Source organism: Prinia subflava, chromosome 2 (genome assembly GCF_021018805.1).
Source record: "Prinia subflava isolate CZ2003 ecotype Zambia chromosome 2, Cam_Psub_1.2, whole genome shotgun sequence".
NCBI classification, from domain to species: Eukaryota; Metazoa; Chordata; class Aves; order Passeriformes; family Cisticolidae; genus Prinia; species Prinia subflava.
This window is the reverse complement of record NC_086248.1, coordinates 111,025,323-111,050,487: the sequence shown is the minus strand read 5'-3', so window position 1 is coordinate 111,050,487 and position 25,165 is coordinate 111,025,323. Positions and strand designations below refer to the sequence as shown.

The window sequence follows — 25,165 nt, the reverse complement described above, 5'->3', positions numbered from 1 at the left end:
TATGTTCTTAATATGAATTCCCCTAGGGCAAGGGACTTGTAGTGTTTGTGTTTGTCATGGAAGGGTTCAGCTGGGGTTTGTAAAACCCTCAGGGAAAAAGCAGTTCGTGCTCACCCAGAGGGACTCCAGGGCTGTGCCCGAGCACAGGAAGCGTTGCCTTCATCACCTCCTCCTCCTCCCGACACGGTGTGTGAGCAGGGGATGGTGCAGTGCACGGCGTTTGCGAGCTGTGCCTCCAGCCCAGGGCTGAACTTTCACCGGCCCCGCAGGCGCAGCGACGCGTGAACTGAGCAGGGGCAAAGCTCTGCTTGCCTGGCATCCCGGGTTGAGCAGCTCCCCCTGCCCGTGCCCGCTGGGGGAGCTGCCTCCTTCCCAGGGATCCGCTGTCACCCCGTGTGACACGGACGCGCTCGGTGACTGCGGAATCCCGAAAGGGCACTTTGTCCCTCTGCGCCCTCCGGGCAGGGCATGCCCCTGCAGCTTTGTGCTGCTGGAACACATTCAGTGTGACAGGCTGTAGCAATGTGCACTGAGATTTGTGTGTTTGCTGCAGAGGGCAGAGTTATTCGACGTTTAAGCAAGGGTAAGTGGAAGGGGAGTAAGTCTCTTATTTATCTTCACTGTCTGGTTTGATGTGGGCTCCATAGCAACCAAGCACCAATTAAGGCTAACCATATCCATTGGACAGGCTGCTGGCTGTCAAGTGCTTTTTAATGCTTGTTCAACACCATCGCTTTTCCTTGAGAGATAAGAATGCATCTTTCGGCCCTTTAAAATACAACATTATTTTTTTCGTTTTTCCTCTCTCTTTTTCCTGCTTATCAGTCTCCTGTTGTATGTAACATCAGAAAAAATACTCTGAATATGCCACTGGTGTCTGTTTTTGCCAACAGTTGTGATGAAGTAAAGGTTATTTCTGATATTACTTTTCCAAAACCTTTTTTAAGTTGTTGGAGCAAAACCAGTCTGAGCTTCTTTAATTCCAGAAGACGCCCTAGTGTCTCTAGGGAAGAACAGACCAAATAAAAAGAGAGCATCATCTCAGTTTTGTTAGCTCAGTTTCAGTACTGGTCTGACCATAGTATTTATGGGTAGATGAGGATTAAGTTTGGAAAGAAGAGTGTGATTTTTGGATATCACAGTGACAGAAGTTTGGTTCCAGGGGAATAAGATCATATTCCTATCTACTTTTTTCTTTCATCAGCAGAATATTTGAGTGAAGAGGAGAAATATTTTCCTTCAACTTTCCGTACAAATAGTGTAGAGCAAAATTTTCCATTGATTATATTTTCCCCCCACTGGTTAAGAGGCCCTGTCTTCTCTTGCTGATGAAATGAACAGTGGGACGTGTAGTTGTTTGCTCAGCCATGTCCTTTTTTTGTTGTTTCACATGCTCACCTCATGTTTATCCAGCTTTTATGGCCACATCCTCTCTGTCTCTTTGGCAGCAAGACTTCCTGGGGCACAGACTATCTCACTTCACCATCTGCAGCACGGGGAGCCTGGGGGGGCTCAGTTCCTCTCTGGACAGGAGTAAAAATACACAAAGCAGTGGTTGCTCTTCTTCCTCGCATCACATGGCTGCATTTTCTTTTCAGCCACCTACTACTGGGACTGTTCAGTGTCAGCAGTTGTTTCCTTGATAAGCATTTTGTTTCAAGGGCTTAAAAAACAATGGGATCTTCAGAAGGATTCAAGGACCAGAAGAGCTCCATGAATCTTCCTAAGAGAATGCATAATTTCGGGCAAACAATAACATGTCCCACAGTTTGTCCAGAAACAAAGTGCTCATTAAAGCTGTTTTTGTTTGGTGTCCACAATGCTGCTTGGCTTGGCTGCCCTGTTGGGGTGATGCACTCTTGTGTGAGAGTACAAAAAGGCTGTTCAGCATCTGCCAGTTTTAGAGGCTGGGATTGTGAGGATCTTCCGCCGAAGGTTTTCTGCTGGACTTGTTCCATGTTGTGTCACAACGAGGTGGAACTCCCTGGATGCTGCAGATCGTCCCCTAGATTTGCAGGGAGAAATTTCTGGCAATAAGTTGCTATTCTAGGCAGGTGATGCATCTTCTGCCTCCATCTGCAGTGTTGGGAGGTGATGGTGAGGGTTGTGTGTTGTGAAGAAATCAAGAGAGAGAGAGAGAGCAAGGGGAGAAGTAAGACCTGAAAGTGGGGACAGGATGGCAGAGAATAGAGGGAGACAACTCACAAGCTTTTGGCAGTGGCACACACAGTCATCTTCTGGTCAGCAAGAGGTCAGGGAGTCCCCAGATAACAAAATCTAGGCCTGAGGGGCTGGTGAGTGTGAGCACTTGGAGAACAGCAGCAGCAGTTACCACAGTGCTGGGAGCAAGGTGGGCAGAGACCTCTCCAAAGGTGAGAGAAGACCATGTCCTGTCATTCTGCAGAGTACAGAGTTTCTCTCCCAGCAACATCCAGGTCAGAATGCTGAGCTCTTACAGCACTGAAACACTGCATTTCTGTTCCACAGCAGTTTTATACCATTTTTTTTTCCAGAATGGGACTTAAAAGAGTATTTGCTGGGTTTAGGACTTTTTTTTTTTTTTTTTTTTTTTTAGGCATGGTTTGAGCCTGTTATAGTAAAATTCTGTTCCAGCTGAACTTTCAGATTACCCCTGTATCAATCAGTGTAAAATGATATATATTATAAAATAACATCCCATGTACACAGATGGTTTGTTTAATTAAAAGGAGGGTTTCATTCTTTTTGTCTTAACTTTTAACACAGGAGAGTTTAGAGCTTTCAGTCACAAAAACCAGAATATAGCCAAAACTATCTGGACAGAAAAGTGTTAGTGTGTGACAGCGTGTTTCCTCGGATATCTCTGGAGATATCACTGTGCTTCATGCTTAATATCTGTCTATGATCTCAGTTCTTTCACTCAGGAATCAAATAAATAGTGGCAGCTTAGCCCCGAACAAGCAACTACCATAAAAAATTGCAGATTCCGTGTCTAATTATGTTTTACCTAGCGAATAAAAAAGCCAGCACCTTCACTGTTTGTAAACACTTCTCTTAACAGCAGTTTAACCTTCCTGCTTCTGTGTATAATTTACATTTTATCCCCTTCCCTGCAGGACTTTGTTTCCACCTGCCATTGAGAGACAGTCCAGTTCAGCAGTGTACTTCCAGCAAAAACATCAATCTTAAGCAGGCTGGTTTTATCAGATTTAGCAGATCAGTATCCTGAGTTCTTTAGTCAATATTCCTTTCAAACTTTTAGCTCAGAATGTATTTTTCTTTCCTAGTGTTGAGCTAGTGTCCACTTAAACTAGCCAAAAGGCCAAAACTTGTACACAAACCTCATCTGTTATAGAAGTTCTTCCAAATAAAACAACAATTTGACATGTTTGTACTGCCAAGGAGGAGAGAAAAAAAAAACCACTTTGTCAAAACAATTATATTTTTATGCGGCCACAAGAGCACTCATTCAGTTTGTATGATACTCCATTGCCAAAGTGAGAAGCAAACCCTGAAGGACTAACAGAGCAGACCTGTGGCTAGACTAGTTTTTGTCAATAGGTGGGTCCTGGTTTTATCCTCTTACTTTTCCCAGACAGATTGCTGAGAAGGGGACCAGGTTCTCTATCTCCCACAGCTCACATGGACAGATGAAGGAGTAGGTTGCCACAGTTTGCTGCCTTTCTGTGCCTTTCTCCCCTCTTTCTGCTTCTTTCTTGTTTTCTCGTGGTTTTCACCTTGGTATTATCATTGCACTGAAGTGCTGAGTTACCTGGGGAGTTTTCTTGTTCAGGTCACTGAGAACACAACTATTATACTGAGGAGCACATGGACAGGTAGTAGCAGGCCTTTTCCTTCTCCAGTGAATCCATGCCAGCTCATAACTTGGGAGGTTTGTACCTGAACTGTGTCCAGACCTCTTTGATTCCCTTCAACAAAATAGGCTCTCCCTTTCCAAAATAAGTTGTGCTTGTTGATTTCAGATCAATCAGAACAACAACAAAATGAGGTGACACTTTTGTTAGGTTTTTGTCCTATTCTCACATGTAACAAGCCTTTTTTTTTTTTGTCTCTGCAGATCCCTGTTGGTACTGAGATTGAAGGGATGAACATCCTGGGACTGGTGATGTTTGCTCTGGTGTTAGGGGTGGCACTGAAGAAGCTTGGCCAGGAGGGGGAAGATCTGATTCGCTTCTTTAACTCGTTCAACGAGGCAACAATGGTCTTGGTTACCTGGATCATGTGGTAAGTGTGTGACTGCAGGCACAGCTGCACTGCAGTGTTGTGCCCAGATCAGCAAACTCACATTTCAATTCTCTTTCTCCTCTGGGATCCCTCATCACAGCAGAAGTGAATGTTGTGGTGTCACACGATGGGGTCTCTCCTCCTTGTGCCCTGTAATGAGACAGTCACTCACAGCCTAAGGTATCAGGCTGGAGAACTTCAAAGGGTTGCCTATAAATCCTCTCCAGGACTCCTTTTTGATTATTTAGTGGAAAGAAAACTCAGTATTTTCGAAGGCTGATTTTTTTTCTCTTGCCTATTAGTAAGCAAATACATTATTTCACTTAATTCCTTGGAGCCTGGAAAAGTTTATGGGCTGAATATCGCTCCTATCAATCCCACAAAGCTTTTGAAGTCAAAAAAAAAGTCTGTTAGTTAGGAACTGGAGCACACTGAGCTTTCTGATTAGGCAAGAAACCAGCACTGAAGGAGGCAGGCACCTCTAGAGAGTGGTTCAGGCCACCTAAGCTGGGGTAGGATCTTCTAGCTGGGTTTTCCATCAGGTGGGATGGACCTGGGCCACAGAGCAGTATCATGGCTATCCTTGGGTAGCTGTATGGAGTGAGGCTGCTCCTGTGAAACCAATAGTACTAACACCTCACATACAAAATTAAAAATGTTCATAAAGATAGCTAGCAAACAAATTAACAGTGGGACATTTCTCACTCCCTTTTCGAAACTGTTGAAAAAGCAGTAAATGCATCTTAGCAGAGGCATTTTTTTTCCTCCTTCATTCTGCATTTTTCATTCCTACTGTTTTCCTCTCTCTAAGAAGTAGAAGGGTTTTAACAAAACACCTGATTTTCCACAGGCAGATCTCTGTGTTAGTTGCTATCATAAGGGATTGAAAAACTCAAGTCTCCAAGCAGCTTAAGCTTTTTGCTCGAGTGTAATTCCTTGGACACTGAATACTGATAAGAGGCAGTTCATGTGTTCAGCTTATTACAGTGCTAGCACTTCAAGCCAATCAGTTGGTATATAATCCTTTATTTTGTGGATTATGGGGACCACTGCTGACCCTTACAGTGAAGCTCTTACTTGTTCTCTTTCCTTCTTTAAGGCCCTTGTGTAGTCCTGGTATTTATTCAAAATCTGTCAAGCTGCATGTGCTTCCCAAGGGATACTTTGGAATGATGAAATCATACTACCAGGGGCAAAGGCAGTTTAAACTCCTCTGTGGTCCTGCTCAAGAGCCACTCTTGTGTTTAGCAGTACTTGGGTCTCTACTTTCAGTTCTTTCCTCTCCAGCCTCCCTCTTGAAGGGGAGGAATCCAGTGTTCAGAGTCTGTGCAGGGCCAGGGCTCAGCTGGATCTGGCTAATCAGGATCCTCAGAAACACAGTTCAAAGGAAGAACTGCAGAGGCCAAGTGCGGAATGTTCCACAGGCCCCCCTAGAGATTTGGCCAAGGGAGGATAGAGGATGCTCACATGGGTCTGGGACATGGGGAGATGCTCTCTGCATGGGACAGGGGAGCTGCAGAAACACTGAGGGAGAGGCAGGCCAGGAAGAAGTGAGTGATCTGAGCAGCCTTAAGGCTTGCCCACCTTTCCAAACCTTTGCATGCTTAACCATACCTTCTGAAGTTGGTCCTGACTCCACAAATCATGGACATAGGCATTGGAATCTTTATTCCTGAGATGTACAGGCAAATCTCTTATAGTCACACATTTTCCTGGGGCAGGATTTTGGGGAGCTGGGTGATCTTTTTAGTATTTCTTAACCTTAGAAGAAAGGGATGAAGTATGAACAGCATCAGCAGAGGTGCTCAGACACAAACATCCCAGTAGAGCTTGGGAAGGAGCTGGCCCTGGGCCTGCAGTGATTGACACAGTTTGTTTAGAGCTGCTGTGCTGTTGGTGCAAGGGCAGTTCAATCTTTTCAGGGCTGCTGGGACCAGAGGTGTGGCTGTGGCCTGCAGGTGGCCCTTCCCCTGGAGCAGCTCCAGGTGCTCTTGACAAAGGAGACTTCAAACAAATGCTGACGTGGCACATTTCTAGATAGGAGGCATGGATGTGTGTGCCTGGCTGTTAGCTTGGGGGAAACTCGGGAAGCCTGACCATTTAACTTAGTCCTTTTTAGGCAAATAGCAGAGTTAATTGCTGGTTTTGGCACATGCATCAGCAGCCTTTAGCTGAGCTCTCTGGTATGTGCACAGCTTTTTCTTAACCTCCATGGAGCTGGCACCCAGTGTGTGTGATTTTAATGACCTGACTCTGTACTTGTGCTGGGAGTTTGTGCATGTGTAAGACCCAACTCTTTGACCCCTCTCTCTACTCCAGTGATGTGATGCTGCTCCTTTCCCCTCCCTTCCCTCCCCTCCCCACTGGTGTCTTGTCCTGGTAGCTCCTGCCAGCATTTCTGCTTCCCACTCACCTTCCCTTTGACACTCTCCTAGCTGTGTCTCTGAGGGCATAAGTGAACAGGCCTTTTAAAATTTGACTGCTTACCATCCACCAAACAAGAGTCTTAGAGAAAAGCCTTCCAGTTTTCCCTAGCATGAGTGTGTGATGAACAAGGAGCCACCCTTCAGTAGGAGCAGCAGATTCTTTAGCGGAATATTATCTCCAGGACAGAAAATGTTGTGTTTCCCAAGGCTTCTTCTTTGTACTTAATGACAACCAATATTTCATTTACACAGGTATGTACCTATTGGCATTATGTTCCTTGTTGGGAGCAAGATCGTGGAAATGGAAGATATCGTGCTGCTGGTGACCAGCCTGGGAAAATACATCTTTGCCTCCATCCTGGGCCACGTCATCCACGGAGGAATCATCCTGCCACTTATTTATTTTGCAGCCACACGGCAAAATCCGTATCGTTTTCTCTTAGGGCTTATCACACCACTTGCCACTGCCTTTGCCACTTGCTCCAGGTGCGTTTCTGTGCCACTTCTTGGACTATAGCCTGGTTATGTTTGTCACCCTGAGCCTGTGTCCAGTTTTAGGTGTGAATATTGTTCCTGAGATTGCAGAATGAGTCTTCTGAGCACAGAGAGTCCCGCTGCTGCCATCAGCCTGCCACAGAGCACATGCTGGTTATCAGCTGTTGAGAAGGATTCCTCAGAATATTGGGGCCGTAGTGTGATGCTGAGTTGGAAATACCTTTGGGGAAAAAAATGTCTTTAAATGATCCTGCCATCTGTCCTTTCAATTTGAAGTGAAGTGAGGGTCAGTAGTGAGTGACTTTGTCCTCAGAAGTTTACTTTTTAAGTTCAGAAGGACCTGGAACAAATTTAGACAAATTATTAACAAATTAATTTTGTAGGAGCAAAGCAGACTTGCTTGCTAGTGTAAAGGCATTTAACATTCTTTATTTCAAAGATCTGGTCTGATTTTATTTTAAACTCTTATTTGTCATAACTAAACAATTGATGGTGTCATTTACACTTTTCTCAAGTACAAACACCTGATCAAATAACGTATCCATAACACCTGAACAAATTACATCTCTATATAAAATTGTTAAATCCATGGAAAATCATTTTCATCATCTCCAAAAATAGATGCATGTCTGTCAAAGGAGCTGGAATACTAGTCATAAATTCTCTCCTTTGGCATAGTAGGAGAGTGTTTATGAATGAAACCATGTGATTTGTAGTGCCAGAAATAAATCCAAGAGTGATGTTTTATTTTTAATTATTTTTCTGTTCATTTGAGAAGGTACAAGAAGAGCATTAACAGAGATTGCTGTTGCATCTGTTGTGCTTACATTATCACAGAATCATAGAATGGTTTGGGTTGGAGGGAACTTTAAAGATCATCTAGCTCCAACTTCTCCTGCTATATTTGCATCTGTTACTGTATTTTTGTAGTCTGAGATTTGTTCATTCCACAGCCTTGTAATGCTGCATACTGTGTTGAGTCATGAGTTCTTGCTTGTGGGAGATTAAAGTCCTTATCAGCTATTTCTGGATGAAAGCAGATTATTAAATACCTCTGCTCAGAACTCAGTGAGGAGGGTCCCTCACGGCCATCGTGTCAGAGAGGGGCTGTGAAATGGCGTTGTCGTCACAGCCCTGTCTGCAGCATGCTAGGAGAGTGAAATCCATCAGGCATTCAGAGCACCCTGGTGCTCTGTGTTTCATTTCTCCCCGTTGTGTTCCCAGCTCAGCCACGCTCCCGTCCATGATCAAGTGTGTCGAGGAGAACAACGGCGTCGACAAGAGGATCAGCAGGTTTATCCTTCCCATTGGAGCCACTGTGAACATGGATGGAGCTGCCATTTTCCAGTGCATGGCAACTGTGTTCATTGCTCAGCTGAACAACGTCGACCTCAACCCTGGGCAGATCTTCACAATTCTGTAAGTTGCTTGCAACCACATCCTTCTGGCCCCCAGACACGTTCAAGCTGTGGTCTCTCTGTTAATAACTAACAGTTAGCATTCCACATCTCTGACCTAAAGCTTACAAACTGCTATGTAACATAATTATAGGGTGATTAAAGGATGGAGTCTTTAAACCTTTACAAGATTTACCAGAGTCTCGATTTAATAGAAGGTAGAACCTGGGAGGGGTAATTGGATTCTGAAACAGACTTTTAGCTGTTTAAAGCTCTTTTTCACATGAAATTCCTCTCCTTTCTTAAGCATCTCATTCTTCCATCCACCAGTCACCATTAGGCTGGGTAATTGAGGCATTCTGCACTGCCCAGAGAGTAGCCCTGATTCCCCCTCTGGATGTCTTAGAAACCTCTCCTGCCAGCTCCTTGGTTCCTTATGCATCTATTTCATACTAAAGACTGTTCCTGCTCACCTCTATCCTTCCTACCATCACATTGCTCCCTTTCCTGATCAGATCTCTTGTTGTCCTCCTCCTAACTGCTTTGCTCCATTATCCCGTCCACCACCTCAGTCCTACATCCTTCTCTAAAACTCTCCCCTCTATACTCAGAATATCCTCCGATGTCCTATATCCCATAAAGTCATTATCTTCATTTCTCTCCTCAAAATCCCTTAAATGAGCATGCCACAAACAGTTCTGGCGCCTCACTGTGCCCAGGAGCCAAAGCTGCATCTACCAGATCCCTCCTAGGGCTGGTTCCTGGCTTTTTTTAACCTTTCTTGGTCAGATTTTATTTCCTTCTTGATTGTGTTTCCCAGTATGTTGTCTGTTTAAGGCCGGGCTGGGGCATTGGGGTTTTTTTGGTGGGTAGCCAAATCAGCTTTTCAGGTACTGTCAGTGAATCAGGTGTGAAGACAGGTCTAAGGATGATGCAGTGATAGCCCAAGGTGAGCTCAGCTGCAGACATCTGCACACAAAAAGGTGTGTTGAGCACGTGCACTGCAGCTTTCAGCTCCTGGTTTAGGGTCTGTGTCAGGATGCAGACAGAGATGGTGCTGTTGCCTTTATCCATGCGGGGTCAGGAGCTGGGAATGTCAGTAAAGCAGCAGGACACAGCTGTGTTGCTTGTTCCTGATCCTGAGAAGGCAGTCCTGGTGTTGAACCCAGAGCCATGGCCGGGGTGACTGCTGCGGATCCCCGCTGAGCCCTGTGCTCCGTACCCATTCCTTCACATCAGCAGGCAGGAAAGGCTTTGCCTGGGAAGCAAACGCTCCGTGTGTCCCAAGCTGGAGGGTTTATTTACAATTCCCTCGGCGGGGAGGCGCGTGACAGAGCGCAGCAGAGCGGGGCTGGGAGCTGCTCTGCTGCAATCACGGCCCTCGATTTGCAGCGTGACGGCCACGGCGTCCAGCGTGGGAGCGGCCGGGGTCCCCGCCGGAGGCGTCCTCACCATCGCCATCATCCTGGAGGCCATCGGGCTGCCCACCAATGACCTGTCCCTCATCCTGGCCGTGGACTGGATCGTGTGAGTACTGCAGGCCACACCTGCCTGCTGCTGCAAGGATTACAGAATGGCCAGGGCTGGAAAAAAACACTCAGATTGTCCAGCCCAGGGTAGCGCCACCGCCACGCTCACCATTAAGCCGTGTCGTGGGGACTCCACCGCTTCCCTAGTTCTGTTCAAATGATTTACAACTCTTTCCATGGGAAAGTATCTAATGTAAACCTCCCCTGCTGCAGTTTGAGGCCATTTCCTCTCATCCTGTCACTTGTGACATGGGAGGAGAGAGTGACATCCACCTCACCACAGCATCCTTGCAGCATGTTTAGCTGGAAACGTGGTCAAAGTACAGAATATAACCCAGTATAAAATAAAACCCTGTAGAAAATAAGACCCTACAAGATGTCTGCCTACAGAACAGCTAATTTGTGATGGGGAATGGAAAAGGTGGTGCCTTCCCAGTTAAAGCAGTCAACATGCTAAAACCCCTCTTCAGCTTTTTTATTCAGCCTTTGTAGAAATTTATTTCTTCTTGGCTTCAATTCCCGTTAGAACAGCTGTTAAAAGTCTGTTTAGAAGGTGTTGATATTGCTGGAAATTAACTGGACACTAGAATGACAGGGGAGGGCAAAGGAAATTGAATCTGAACATCAGTTGTGAGAAGCTTCCTTGGTCACATGTGGGAAGCAGTTTCCATCAGAAGCATCCCAACACTGTTCTAGTCAAGGAGCTCAGAACTGTGGTAACAAAAGGGGGAAGGAGGGAGGAAGGAGTCCTGTGTTCTGCTTTAACATCAGCTGTTTAATTACCAGAGAGGACCACAATTACAAGTTGAGCCTCCGTTAAAATTAGGCTGCAGAATGACTAGCAAGTCTCACAAGCCACATGAAAAAATTGTTTTTATGACCCGTAAATCTCTTCCATTACACCCTGGCACACTAGTTTTGTGTTGTAGGACCAAAAATCAGGGCAGGTGCTATGGGCAACAAATGTAGAAAACACAAGTCATTCTGCCTGCTTTTGGAAGTGCCCTTAAACGAAGTGCTTGGATTAAGTCACTGGAGTTAAAAAGAAGAGCTGGGTACTCTGAGTCACTTTGTGGATAAGCCCAAAATAAGTTCCTGCTCTGAACTTGCATTTGAAAAATGCTGGCCTGTGGAAAGGGAAGAGAAAAGAGTGAGCTGTGAAAAGCAGGATACCTCAGAAAGAGTAGTACCATTGCTGCAACCCACAGAGATGCCAGAAGCAGCTGATAGTCACAGTTTGACTGGCTTTAAACCTGCTCTGGTATACAATTTTAGTTCTGAAACAGTGATGATACTTCTGTGGAAAACACCTGTAATAACTACGTCTGCCCTGACTGGTTCCACTGATATTAGTGGTTCAGCAAGGGTGAATCAGCTCCCCTTACTGTTTTGTAACAGTAAACAAACTTAAACTAAAAGCCTGCTGCTTTGCTTTCTGCTTCTGATCTCCACCAGGGACCGAACCACCACGGTTGTGAATGTGGAAGGGGATGCCCTGGGAGCGGGCATCCTAAATTACCTGAATGAGAAAGACAAGAAAGAGAGAGAGCAGGAGCTGAAGGAAGTCACGGTGGAAGCAGTTGCCAACAGCAAGTCGGAAGCGGAGACGTCGCCTTTGGTAACCCACAAAAACCCCGTGTCCAACAGCAGCAGCACAGCAGACCCTGAATCCAAGGAATCAGTGTTGTGAACTCGAGGCCGCTCGTCAAGACCGGCCCCAGAGGCGGCCCAGGGACTTGTCAACGCACCCAGACGCTCGCAGTGCCACCAGGGGCTGGGTGGCTCTGGGGAGAGCTCACTTCCAGCCTGTTTGGAAATGTGCTGGCCTGGGGAAGGGGAGGGAGGTGGGGTGGGCAGAGAAGGGGTGTTGAGAAGGAACACTCGCTTTATTGTAGTGTTTTGATAGTTTGTACGTGTACGTGTGTACGCAAGAACTGCCACTGAGGCTCCTGGTGTAACAGGACTTCCATTAGTGAAGGCTCAGATGGGCTAAAGATAGGGGGGTAGACAAACCCGGTATGTGCTTATTGTAGGGAAAAAATTTTGCTGCTGTTTGAATGGAGAAGCAGTCTAGAAACTCCAGAGTGGGTGAAAATGTTGCTTGAATTTGTTTTCTAGCCTGGAAACACTTACTGACCATTACAGCCATAATATGAAGCAACATTTTTCTCCCACTCCCCTTCCTCTCATGTTCTCCGATCCATTAAAAACATTGAATATGTCCTTAAAACTAGCTGTTTTCTATTTTTAATTTTTTTTTTGTTGCTTCACACCTAAATTAATAGCTTATAGGCACTTGTTTCATTCTCCCACTGCATTGCAGCTCACAGCAGCTTTCCTGCCTTTTGGTGAGTAACTCCCAAACTGTGGGGCCAAACAGAGGATATCTTTGTGCAGATCAAGGATTCGTTTCCTCCTTTCTTCTAACCACCAAGCTGTTAAGGAAAAAATCCAGAGGAAGAACAAATTTGGTTAAAGCAATCCCTTTGGGGCTGAAAAAAATGTAGAGTCTGTTCCAGCATTAGTCTATCTGAAAGAGGCTTGCCTGTGACAAGATCCATAAATCCATAAGCCAGTTCCCTTCATGAAAACACACATGATCCTCTGCTAGCATGACACATCCTGCTCGTGTTTATTTAATGGGTCAGTCCAAACAACTTTAGTCGTACTCTCTTCCAGCAAAATTGAGTAGGGGAAGAAAAATTCTGAGCATGCATCATGTGGAAACTGATGACAGGCAAGCCTGAGTCTTGGCTTGAAAGGGGAAGAGAAGAGGTGAGTTTATAACCCCAGTGATCTCTGTGTGGGAGCTGGCTACCTGTTCTGCTAGGAGTTTGGTCCTCTCATAAATGTTCTTTTGGCAGCAGATTACTTTTAGTAGTTCTAGGTGATGCCTGGATCAGGGTAATGCTTTAATGGCAGATGGTAACTTTTGCTTAGAGTTCAGCCAAATGCTTCTGGATTCTTACTCCTCCTTTTTGCCTTTACAGTGTCCTTCCTGAATTTGCATCCCAAACCTGAACAAAGCCTGGCAAACTCATTACAAAGATCCTGTTGATTTATCTTGGCTCTTTGGATGCTAATAGATAAAAATTATGACTACACATGGCAAGGTTTCCCTGGACTTGTCATGTTTTCCCTTGGCTACTTCAACAAGGGACTGCATGTGGTCCATCTCCACACTGTTAATTCAGCAATATATATTTACACTTAGCTTTGCTATAAAGTAATGCTAAAGTCTCCCTTTCTCTTTCTCCTCTCTTGCTTCAGAGGAATCTATCTTGGAAAGATATCAGCACTAGGAAGAGACAACTCCAGTTCCATAGCAGCAGCTGCCTTCCTGTTGGAGGGACACAATGAATTTTGCAGAGAGATGCTCAGAGTGAGATATGGCTACCCCTGAGGGAGAGCGTCGTGACTGGCTGGTTAATCCTGTGCACTGGAGGAGCCAAGCAGATAGGCCAAGTAGGAAAGGATTAGTCAGCCCACTGGGAAACTGCAGGTGGAGTCTCTTCTTAACCAGTTTATTTATAACCATGTCCACAGAATTTGGTCATTCCTTGGCTCATCTTCAAAATGGAAGGAGACAAACACAGTTCTGCAGGGATGTCTTTTGCCCAGCAGATCAACTTTGTATTTCTTCCTGTTAGAATCATCTCAACTCCTTTCAACTCAGGAAACCAAAAGCACATTTTTAAGTCTAATTATCTCTTTGAAACATCTGAATGCACCAGAACCCCAAATACTATGATTTTAGAATAGTATATGGATGTCTCAAGGAAGCTAAAACCCCTGACTGTCCCCTGTTGGCTGGGTTCTGTAGTTGTATTTTATCCCTCATCAGAGTTTAGCTCCCGTGCTTTTGTGAGATCCCATGGAATACCATGTACAGTTCTGATGCTCCCAACATAAAAAGGACATGGAACTGTTGGAGCAAGTCCAGAGAAGGGGTCCAGACATGGGAGCATGTCCCCTGCAAAGGCTGGCTGACAGAGTTGGGGTGTTTAGCCCAGAGAAGCAAAGGCTGCACTGTAACCTTCCAGTATCTGAAGGGGGTCTGCAGGGAAGCCAGAGAGGGGCTTTGTCAGGAACTGTAGTGGTAGGACAAGGACCAATGGATACAAACTGAAAGAGATGAAATTTGGTGAGACACTGGAACAGGTTGCCCAGGGAGGTTTGGATTCCCCAACCCTGGCAGTGTTTAAAGCCAGGCTGGATAAGGCCTTGAGTAACCTGGTCTAGTGGGAGGTATCCCTGCACATGTCAGAGGGGTTGGGACTGGATGATCTTTAAGGTCCTTTCCAACCCCTTAACTTTCTGTGGTTCTGTGATGCTCTCCCTCACTGTGACACATGCAGCTAGGATCAGGACATGATGGCAGCACTAAAATGACAATTCATGAAGAATCACAGCACCATTTCAGAGAACACATTTCAGTTCTATTTTTTTTTCACCCTGAAGCTGTTGTTTCCCATAGGTAAAAGCACTGCCCTGGGCAAACCCAAAGGCTGGGCTTCCTTGCCATTGCCGTACCATCCTTCCTCCCTATGGTGCTGCAGCTGGAGCAAGCCTCACCTTTGTGTCAGTGTCCCTTAGGCTGTGGCACATTGTTCCTGACAGGGGACCCCAGGAAGTGGCAAATCAATGCAAATCCCCCAGTATTAGTATTTTGCAATAGCAGTGCAGGAGCCCAAAGTGTTCAGTGAACACCTCTCCCAGTCCCCACTAGTGGATTGCCACGTTTTGCATCAATGTGAATGTCTAGAGCTGTGTAAAGCTTGTTAGGGCAGTTGGATTTAAGGAGGTCAGGACATTCTCATAGCAGGAATTTAATCAAGGAAATCTGACATTCCTTCTCTAGGAAACAGATATCATAGGATTTCTATGAACCATGAGTATTCAGCTCTTAACCTGCCAGAAATCTGTATTTTTACAAGAGGCCTACCTTAGTTTTAAAAATGTGCCAGTTCTTTCATTGTTTGTGCAGAGCAAGAGGGATCTGTGGAAGCAGCAGTGCTGGGTAACTACTGCTTGTCAGAACATTTTCTCGGTCATTTTTTTATCATTTGTGTCAGAATTTACATTTCTTGTTTTTCTGTGATGTTCCAATTCCTCACGAGAGCTGTGGTGCATTCTAGAACTCTCTGCCTGGATTGTTCTCTGAAAGTAGGAATGTCAAAGATCCAGTATTGCACTCTCTGAGACTGTAAAAAAAAAAAAAAGTGAGACATTCCAACAACTGCCACTGTAAAGATGTGGATCCTGGTGGTTAGCCTGATGAGACAGAAGACTTGCCATTTGCTCAAAGTGGTCAGGGCCTTCAGGTAAGGCCACTGGGAGAAAAATGAGCGGGCAGATGAGGGATGTGCATTTGAGATGCTGTTCTTGACCTGCAGTGTAACGTGTTACACTGGGAGCTTCCTGTTCCAGGAGGCTGCCAGCTGGGAAGGTGCTCAGGAGCCTTGCAGGTGCAGCCAGGGCTGCCTGCTCTGCTCTCACCCAGGCACTCCACAAATGTGGTCCCAGTGTGGTACTTAACTCCAATGTCTTTTGATTGAAGGCATATATTTCTGTTCTCCTGACATAACTGTAAATTGGAAACCTTTAGTCAGTTGCTTTTTTAAAATGAGGAAATAAATTCCACGTAGAAAACACTATTTTCTATTTGATTTTAGGTTGTTTTGGGTTTTTTTCTGGAAGGTACAAGTTCTCTCCTCAGCTTATGTCCTACCCCCTAGTACAGGAATTGCTTTTTGAGAGAAAGATATAGAAATTACATGGTGTGTTTCTTAGGGTGTCCTGTGCAAGGTCAGGATTTGGCCTCGATGATCCTCATGGGTCCCTTCCAACTCAGTGGTTTCTGTGAAATACTGAAGAGTCTGCAAGCTTTTTTTCAGTGAAGTTTCTTTGACCATTTTGCACCATCTTTTATTTCTTTTCTAGGACTGACTTTTCACTCCATGTTTTATTTATCACTTCCTGATCTCCTCCTGTTTCCTGGAATACCTTATGTTCTTTTTATGTTTCAGTGGCTCAGGGATCAGTGGGAGAGTGGACAGAGTTTTGATGGCTCCAGTTTGCATTCTGCCTTGCTCCTGTCTTGAGCTCAGCAGAGGTTTGTGAGCCTTGGTAATTTAGAGTTGCTCTGAGAGTGCAGAGCAGTGTGTGTCTCTCACACTGAGCAAGGTGCTGTGAGAAGGGGCTGTGGATGCCTGAAACACTGTAGTGAGCAGTGGAAGGTGCCAGGATTGACTGCTTTTAGGATGCTTTCAGTAAAGATCTTGTATTGCTAAGAACTGAACTATGGCTGAGTCTTGGTGTTGGTAATTGTGCTACAAGACTCAGTAATGGCAAATTTTAAACCCTTCTGGGGATGTCTCTTGCAATCAGGGTGGCTTTTGTTTTGGGAACGGACTAGAGCCATTCCCAGGGCTTCCCCTGCCAGGATGTGACAAGCGGGGCTGTGTCCTTCGGATATAGCAGAGACGTGGAGCCAGCCAAAGTACCAAATCAGCTGGTGAAACAATCTCTGCTTTGTCTTTTGTGGGCAGCCCTGAGGAGGCAGTGGCCCTGAGCTGGAGGTGGTGAGACACTGTGGGGAGGGTGGAAGGGGCAGGAAGGTTTCCTGGTGTTTCCTCTGTTCCCACACTCTTCCCCGGGCATTTGCTGAGGCTGGTGCCAGATATGGTCATGACCCAGTGTCACCATTCCTGTTCTCCTGTGGTTCCTCCTTCTTTTGCAGCGAGAACAGTGAAATCTGAGGTGTTTAGGCAGTTCCTCTTTCAGTCAAGTCAAAGTCCCTGTCATCTCTGTGACTGGCTACCCAGCCAGGTGTTGTAGGCTGTATCCTCAAGAACTTGCAAAAGGGACAAAACCACCACCTCTTCTGCAAAGATTTGCAGCATTGGCCAACAGTCTGGGCCAAATCTTCACTCTGGTCCTCTGCTAACACAGTGCCTTTCTGCAGCCACTGTAAAGCACCATCCTGTTGGAAATGATCATTTTTAATCCTGACCTTCCCACAGGCAGCGAGCAGTGGGCCTCAGGTACCGAGTCAAAAGACCAAAAGATAAACTCTCACCAAAGAAAAATTGTCACGTCTTGACTGATTTTAACAGAGCCTTGGCAGTTCATAATCACAGAGCTGCCTGTAATGACTGGTCTGGTGATGGATGAACAGCACAGAATTAGGCAGATTGCATAAGTCCTGTGCCTGTTCTTCTATAAAATAGGTTTACAGGTATTTACCTGTCTCTCACGGGCCATAGTGTGGACAACAGTGAGTTGCAATGTTTGGAGAGCACTCTTAAGACAGAGCAGTAAATCTTGAAGAATAATGAACTTTTCAGAAATCTGAAAGGAATGAAAGTATGCAGAGTTGCATTGTGCTAGAGGAGGAATGAGTGATGGAAAGCAGATCAGGTGGATGCATTTGCTGGGCTAATTTGGGAGGAGCAGGGGAGCTGGTGTCAGTGTGAGCTGCAGTTCAGAAAAGGGATGTGGCTTAGTCAAGGACAGCACAGTGCCCTGTTCTGTCTGCCTCCTTCCATCTCCACCTGACATGCCAGGAAAGCTGAGGCTCAGGTAAATTAACAGACATCACCATGGATTCAGCATCTAAATTGGGAGTCTTGACAGCTTAGTTCCTGACTAGCTTCAGTGGGAGAAAGAGCTTTTCAACTCAAAGAACAAGTTGTCTTGTTGTCAGTGTGGGTGACAAAGATGGAGAAGAAGAAGGAAGAGCTGGAAGGCTGCAGGGGCACCGTCACAGGAGACAGGATAAGCAAGAGGATAAAGCAGCATCTTTTCCTTGGCATGTTGATATGGATAGAGTGAAAGAGGCTGCAGGCATTTTTCTGGCATGTAGCAGAGACAACACAAATCCCTGCCTGCTGCTTGGGTGGGATTTGCAGGGAGAGGCAGGAGTTTCTGAAATGCAACAAGGCAGCATGCAGAGGGCCAGCATGGAGCTCTGATAAGCTGCTGCTGGCTGCTGGCCATGACCAGAGGAACAGTTCTGGATCAGGGATTGACCCACATTCCTCCTTGCAGGATAGCTAGGACAAATGCTCCTCAGATAAAAACGCGGAGACCATTGTTCTCCGAGGACAAAGACCGACTTGTTATCAATGGGAGCACATTAATGAAAGCCATGCTCACTTGCTGCTTCAGTTTCTGGCAGGAGGGAAAAGGGTTTGATAAATGATCTAAAACGTTTTCCAGACTTTGGGCAACACATTGAGACAGTTGCCCCTGAATATTTTAACTCTGGCAATAAGTGATCAAGAGCCTTATTTGGCTCCCTGTAGGTCTTCACATCTGAGCACTGTCTTGGGAAGTTAATGTTAACTCAGAGTTCATTCTCTGCATGGGGTCTTTGCAGACATTTGTGACCAACAGGCATCATTTCACAGCTGTACAAGTGAATGAATACAGAAAAAGGTGAAAGAACTCTCTTGAGTCACATGGAGAGTTGCCAAGCCAGCTAGGAGCAGACTCTGAGTCCCAAAGCCAGGTTCATTGTTAGCTAACAACTATCATCTCCTTAAAAAAATCCACATCTGAGAGTTTATAAATATATTTGAGTCCGTACAGAGATTGTTATAGAAGGGGGGAAAAAAAGTCTCTTTCATTCAAGAGCTCAGTGTGTTTACTTATCAAATTATATCTCAGTGTCAGCAGATGCATCATCCTTAACAGTTACGAAATCTCATTTGAATTTAACCTCAGATCTCGGTGCCAGCAGGAGGTGAGGACTGTGGACATTTCAGCAGGTCAACAGCTCTTATGCAAAGTTCTGCTCAAGAAACATTTATACTTGTCTCCCAAGGCCACAGATGTTGCTCTCAAGGCAAGCAGGGCTACCAAGGGGAACCAGCACGAGGAAATGGATTTTGAGCCAACTGTGTTGTAATGCAAAGTTAACGGTGTGGTTTTAAGCCGCAGAGACCAAGAAATTTGGTATTAGATGTTCCTTAGGATAGCTTTCACTTGCTCCTTCTGGTAAAACAACACTGAGAAAGTAATGCTCTTCCTTGCCAAGCATGTATTTAGTGATTGAAACTAAACTGCATATGGCATGTGCGTGCAACTTAATTGCAGTGACATGTTGCAGAAGGAAATTGCTAAGGGAACTCTTCTCTCAAGGAACTGTTTACACATGTCTGAATCCCTGAGATTACATTCCCACAGAAAGACTAGTGCTTAACCATAAAAAATACTCCAGATATTAGCTGGTTTGGATTGTAGCTTTTTTAAGAACCAGAAGGAATGCTGCAAAAAGGACAGGCCAGGGCCTTCCCTGATGTGCACTGATGTAATTTCCTGAGCTTTGTGTGGTTTCTGGATTTGTGATGGAGATGCCTCTGTAGCAGCATAGAGGAATGATCTGGGCCTTTTAAGATGATCGTGATCAGCAAAACAGCAGTAAAGCAATGTTTTTAAAACTTCTTGGTTATAACTAAAGGCATTTTACATGCTCAGAGTATTCTTCTGATGTGGTGCCTTTAATGTAAAAGTGTTTTCCTAGTGGTCAGTGTTGATGCAGAAGGAAACTTCCTCGTGTTTTGTTCAGTTTGCCTTCTCTGTATCCCTCCTGCAGAGCCTGTTGTGCTCCTTGGAGTCTGCCCAGATCCCAGCAGGATCAGGCTCTTATAGTACATAGATCAAACTTACAGATATTCTGACCTCATGTGAGGACATGGACTGTTTCCTATCCTGTTAGGAGGGGACAAAGACATTGTTTCAGCTTTGGAGAGGATGTGGGCTGAACAAACCCTGCTTCATTAAGGCAATACCTTAATGACATTTTACACTTAATTAGTCAAATAATTGTGACCAAGGTGGCCCAGCGTCACTGCCTCCCTGCTCTGCTCCACAACAGATGCTCTGTTGACTTGTCTTCCCCGAAGGCCACTCTGGAGGTGATGTGTTTGCCATCCGTGAGAATTCCATGCTTTTAAGAACACAATCTTATTTAGACTTCCTCAGTTACATTCCTGGCTGCACTCTGGTGAGGTCGTGCTGTATGGGATGGAGACCTTGTGCAGCTCAGCAAACAGCTGAGCAAACCTCTGCTCGTGGGAGATGGATGGGCCTCTGCTCCTGAGCTGCTTCTTGGTTAGGGCAAACTGCGACTGACTCACTCACACTCTGTGAGGGCAAAGACTTTGATTAGATTTTGATTAATTGCTCAGATTCAGGGATAGCAGGACCACCCCTGCACATGAGGAGTCCCCTTCTGCCTTATTATCCTTCAAGGTGCCTTGTCCTGGTTCCCGTCAGGACAGATTCCAAGCTGCTGTTTGGCTTTCAAATATAACTATGCACCAAAGCTGAAAGACTCCGTTATCCCTGGAGACAGGAGGGAGAATGTGATGTCCTGGTGTGAGACAAGGAAAATGGTTTTCTTTTCTTTATCCTGTGAGCTCTCTGTCAGCAATCATGAGGTGTGTATGTGTGTGCGTGCTTTTATTTCTACCTGAACACAAATTGCTCTAATTAGCAGGGAGGATTATTGTATTTTTGTATGCTAAACCATTTTATTAATTACTTTAATAAAAAGAAAGATGAACTCTGAAACTCACTGCCATCCACTCCAGTACAATTCAGTATCACTGATACAAACAGACCTGCTTTCAGGTTAAAACCTTGTGCTTAGTCTAACCACTCCATTGAGGAAGTGTTTGTGCCCTGTGGGTGTGCTGATCCTTGTGCACATCAGTAGCTGTTCCTCCTTCAGAGCTGTGGATTTCACCCGTGTGACTCTGTATCAGCCTTTCCATTGTCTCCCAAGAACAGATGTATGTGCACATATGCAAAAAAAAGACCATTCTGCTGTGTCTGGGGGTGTGTGACCCTGGGGCAGATATTCCAGATGTTACAGATGTTTGTTGTGTGCTGTACCCTTCGGAGTAAGAACTCCCTGCCTACCTGGGGAGCAACCAGTCCTGTGCCTCAGGTTGGGATGGTTTGTTGTGTTAAGAGGGTGACACAATGGGACACTCATTTTCCCTTCTCTCATGGAAATGTATATTTGTTCTCTCTTTGTGTAGCTTCTCAATCTAAAATAAAAACCACCCCAAACAGAATTCATGTTTCCATCTTTGTTTGGAGAAGAGCTGGCCTTTTAGTTGGATCAGCCTTGCACGGGCAGTGGGACATCCTGCTGTGATCAGGATGTGGATTGGGCTCTGTCACCTGAGCAAAGGCTCCTTTGGCAGTGCCCCTGGGTGAGAATTGTGCAGTTTGGTGTTTGGTTCCACTTTCCCAGACCCTGCCCTTTGTTGGCATGCTGACTGGTGTCACTGAGTGTCAGCATTTAATGCTTTCCCTGCTGGCATTTCTCCAAGCCCTCTGCACAGGTACCAGGCTCTAAAGGGTCCTTGGGAGAGCCTGGAAATGCTTTTCACTAGGCAGCCAGGCTGGGAAATTCAAGGTAATTTTAGATTTGCCACACAGCCCATCCAAGCAGGGTGCTGGTCTCAGAATTGAGGGCCTGGGTTTGCCACCTAAGTGGGTTTGATGCAGCTCTTCCATTAAAAGCTTATATATCTCCAAAGGGTGGAGTCTGTCCTGAGGTGCACACACAGAACATCACAAATCCAGGGAGAAAAAATCTATGTAAGTGTAGGTCGGTCAGTTTATTTTTCAAATTTCCTGAAATCTTCTGGGGTGGTTGTCAGAGCCGTAGTGATTTGCCTTTTGAAACCCATGGAGTTTTGTGAGACCCATGGAAAGGGTGGAATGATTGCTTGTCTCTAATGAGAGCTGAGCTAAGCCTTAGACTGAGTCCCAGCTGCCTCCAGCCAGACATTATTAGCACTTGTTAGGCATTATTATGGATAAAGAGATAGTTTTCTATAATATCTCAATAAGAGATAAAAGCTGGATAAGTTCTAATTAAAGTTTAATGATTTTATTCTGGTTTTTTTACCACCACCTACAAATCTGGCCACCTGCTTTACAACTTAGTTTTGTTGGGTTTTGGGGAGTTTTTTGTTTTGGTTTTTTTAAAGAGGAAAAAAGAGCATTTTGAGGAAAATGTACCTCACTTCTTTCTTTTAAGTTTTATGCAGGCAACACACATTTCTCTCGTTCACATGAAAAGCATTTAAAAGTAAATTTATTACAAAAGCCACTGCTATTGTTCTAACTTAATATTTGCAGAGGAAATGCAATTATGGCCAACAAGCAGATTAGTCCTTTTTCTTTAATCCCCAGTTTGTCTGATTAAGGTAGATAGAATTATAGGGAAGTGCTTTGTGAGTTCAACAGAAGACAATACCATTTGTTCTGCCCTGAAATGAATGGTTTGATTCACACAGGTTGTGTGGCGCAGCTGCAATAACTGGTCACCTTTACAAGTGACCTTTACTTACACCTTTACTTTTTTTGTTGAAAGACAGATCTGTGCTATGTCCCCTTTATGAGCATTGAAGTGTCTTTGAATCTTTGTAGGAGATCTTGCAGAAGGGGAATGTGGTATTTATTTACATTTTAAGCTCATTGTAGCCACCTGCACTGTTTCTCTTCCAGATTTCATTCACTTTTAAAGAACAAGTTTGGTCCAGCCCAAATCCCTTGTGCTTATACCACAAGGGATGATGCCTGTGAATTCTTCACTAAACCTCGCAGTTTTTGGGGCAGTTGTTTAATAATAATCTTTAACAATCAAAAGTTGATTTGTGATGATCCTTTGCTGCAGGATCTCTCTTCCTACCTGGCTGCAAGGGAGAGGAATGGGAGGAGGGGAATCTCTGCTGCCAGAGAGGAGGCTTTCCCTGAAGTGAGTTGTGTGTGCTGTGGTCTTAGCAATGGCTCAAATTATCAGTCCTATTTTTTTTTTCTGGTGTCATTTTTTATAAATTCAAGCCGTTCTTGGTCCCCCAGCTCTGTTTTTTCTTCTGGCACTTACATAAACAGATTTTAATTTGTACTAATCCCAATATTTATTTTACAAATCTCTGTGCTGATGACTGGTTCCTGCAGATGCCAGCTCTGCTTTTGAAGAGCCTCTTGGTTCTGCTCAGGAGAACATAAAAATGACAGAGGGCCAAGACATCCCACCAATTAGAATGAAAAAGAAGTTGCTCACATTTCCCCCCTGAAAGCAGAAGTAAAATCTCGCATTTAGTAAGTAAACTTAACTCCAATTATTCACTGCCCATTATAATTCACACTGATGAAAAGTTGCCACTGCCTCTTGACCACCTGGCTCCTATTTCTTTCACAGCAACTCGTCACCTTCCTCAAAGGCCAAGCACCTGGACCGCACCAACTCCACCCCATTCACCGCCTTCTGCTCCACGGCGCTGATCTGCAGCTGTGCGGGTGTTTTAGGGGCTCTGGCTAGAGGTAAGGAGGTGCTGGGAGGGAATACAAACCCCTGGGAGCCGCTGCTTTTGTGGCTGCTGTTGCTGGCGGGCTGGCCGGGCTGTGTTCGTGGTGTGATGGGCACATCGTGTGGCCGCAAAGGAGAAGTGCAGGTTCTGTTTGACCTTTTCCCTGATCTGAATCCAGCCACTCGGCCCAGCTGTGCAAACAAGTGGTAAAAAGGACTCAAACTGGCCAGCTGCTAGCACTGGACAACACGCCCTACTCTGCTAAAATATTTGTCACTCCAGGTTTCCCCCTGTTCTTCCTTAATCGTGCCTTACGTATTCCATTTGTTGGCTGCCACGGGTGTGCTTAAGTCGTATTTTCAGGAAGTCTCAAAAGTCAGGAAGAAAAAGCAGCAGCTACCTTTTGTTAGGAAATATTCAGTAATAGTGCAGTGATCATCTAGAGGAGAAATGGGAATTGTTTGTGCTTCAGGCAAGTCTTCTTATGGCTTTATAAAGAAGATAAAGCAACGTGGCTGAGCTTGGACCTGCTCATGTAGGCATTACCAGAGCAGGTGTCCAGCTGAATGAGTGATTCCTTGGGAGCCTGCTGTAATTCCAGGACCAGAAGTAGCTGATTAGTGACTTCAAATGTCAGATGAGAGAACATCTGCAGGCCCTGCCTGGAGAAGAAGCTGGAGGCTGGAAAGAATTAATCTAGTTAAGAGTAATTACCTGCACTTATACCGGTGGGAAACAGTAGGTGAAGGAGCAGGATCAGGAAGTTGTGGGCAGCCAGAAGCAGGAATCCTGGGCTGTGAATAAGGCAGATCCTGTTCCAGGGTGTGGAAGCAGGATCACAGCACACCAGTTCTGCCTAAATACAGCCAAGCCCATGCTGGAGCTTTGGAGCAGTGTTGAGTTGCAAAGAAATGTGGCCCGAAGAACGAGAATGAAGGTGAGAACAAAGAGAGTGGTCCAAGATATGGAAATCCTGACCTCTGGGGAAAGGAAAAGGGTTCTTAGCCTTGAGAAGGATAAACACCTGCAAACACCTTTCAGAAGGGTTAGGCAGACCAAACAGAGTCCTAAGCAGTTTGTAGAAGACTAATTAATATTGTTATCAGTTGTGGAACAGATAGATTATGTTCAAGCCCTGCATTTGCTGACGTCTCATCCATCCCAAACATTTGCATTGCGAGACTGAAATTTGATGCTGAAGATAGGGCAGATGCTATGCAAGAACATATGGTGCACCTCCAGGCTTCAGGTTTCATCCCAGAGAGCTGACTGTCTGCCTTGTAGCATGAAAGCCTTCAGGGTAGAAAGAAGTAACACACTGCTGTGCCAAAGACACAGGATAACTGCAGGTCACTGCACTTAGGGGTGTATTAAAACTCTGAATACATACAGCTGGTGTTCATGATGGATCCAGTTCTGTGCAAAAAACATGCATATTCTCACCAAAAAAGGTAACTCCTCATACATCAGAAGTACACTGCTCTCAGATCTGAAGCTCTAGTTCATGTCATATAGAGATGACTGCTGAAATCATTGCATCCACAGGTGCAGAGAAATCCATTGTCTTTGCTGGAAAAACCCAAGTTTGAAAGATTCCTGAGCTTTCAAATCAGCAAGAAAATATCCTTGTTATTCCTTGCCAGCCTTGAGTGACTTTGGGTGGGAATTTGGCTGGGTTGACCCTGTATTACAGATCAAATAAGCCAGTTTCTTTTCAGCAAAGTTCCCAACAAAGACGGCCAGATGCCAGC

The 25,165-nt window shown here is 45.2% G+C and overlaps 1 protein-coding gene across 1 annotated transcript in view; it reads left to right on the top strand.

Moving 5' to 3' along the window:
• The window catches only part of SLC1A4 (solute carrier family 1 member 4), a 31,942-nt gene extending 11,609 nt beyond the window's left edge, over window positions 1-20,333 (top strand). The window contains exons 4-8 of the mRNA XM_063391564.1: window positions 4,058-4,224; window positions 6,903-7,136; window positions 8,370-8,564; window positions 9,935-10,069; window positions 11,527-20,333. Of these exons, the coding sequence (XP_063247634.1) occupies window positions 4,058-4,224; window positions 6,903-7,136; window positions 8,370-8,564; window positions 9,935-10,069; window positions 11,527-11,761 (966 nt within the window). The 3' untranslated portion in view covers window positions 11,762-20,333. The remainder of the gene's footprint in view (window positions 1-4,057; window positions 4,225-6,902; window positions 7,137-8,369; window positions 8,565-9,934; window positions 10,070-11,526) is intronic.
• The last annotated feature ends 4,832 nt before the right edge of the window (window positions 20,334-25,165 follow it).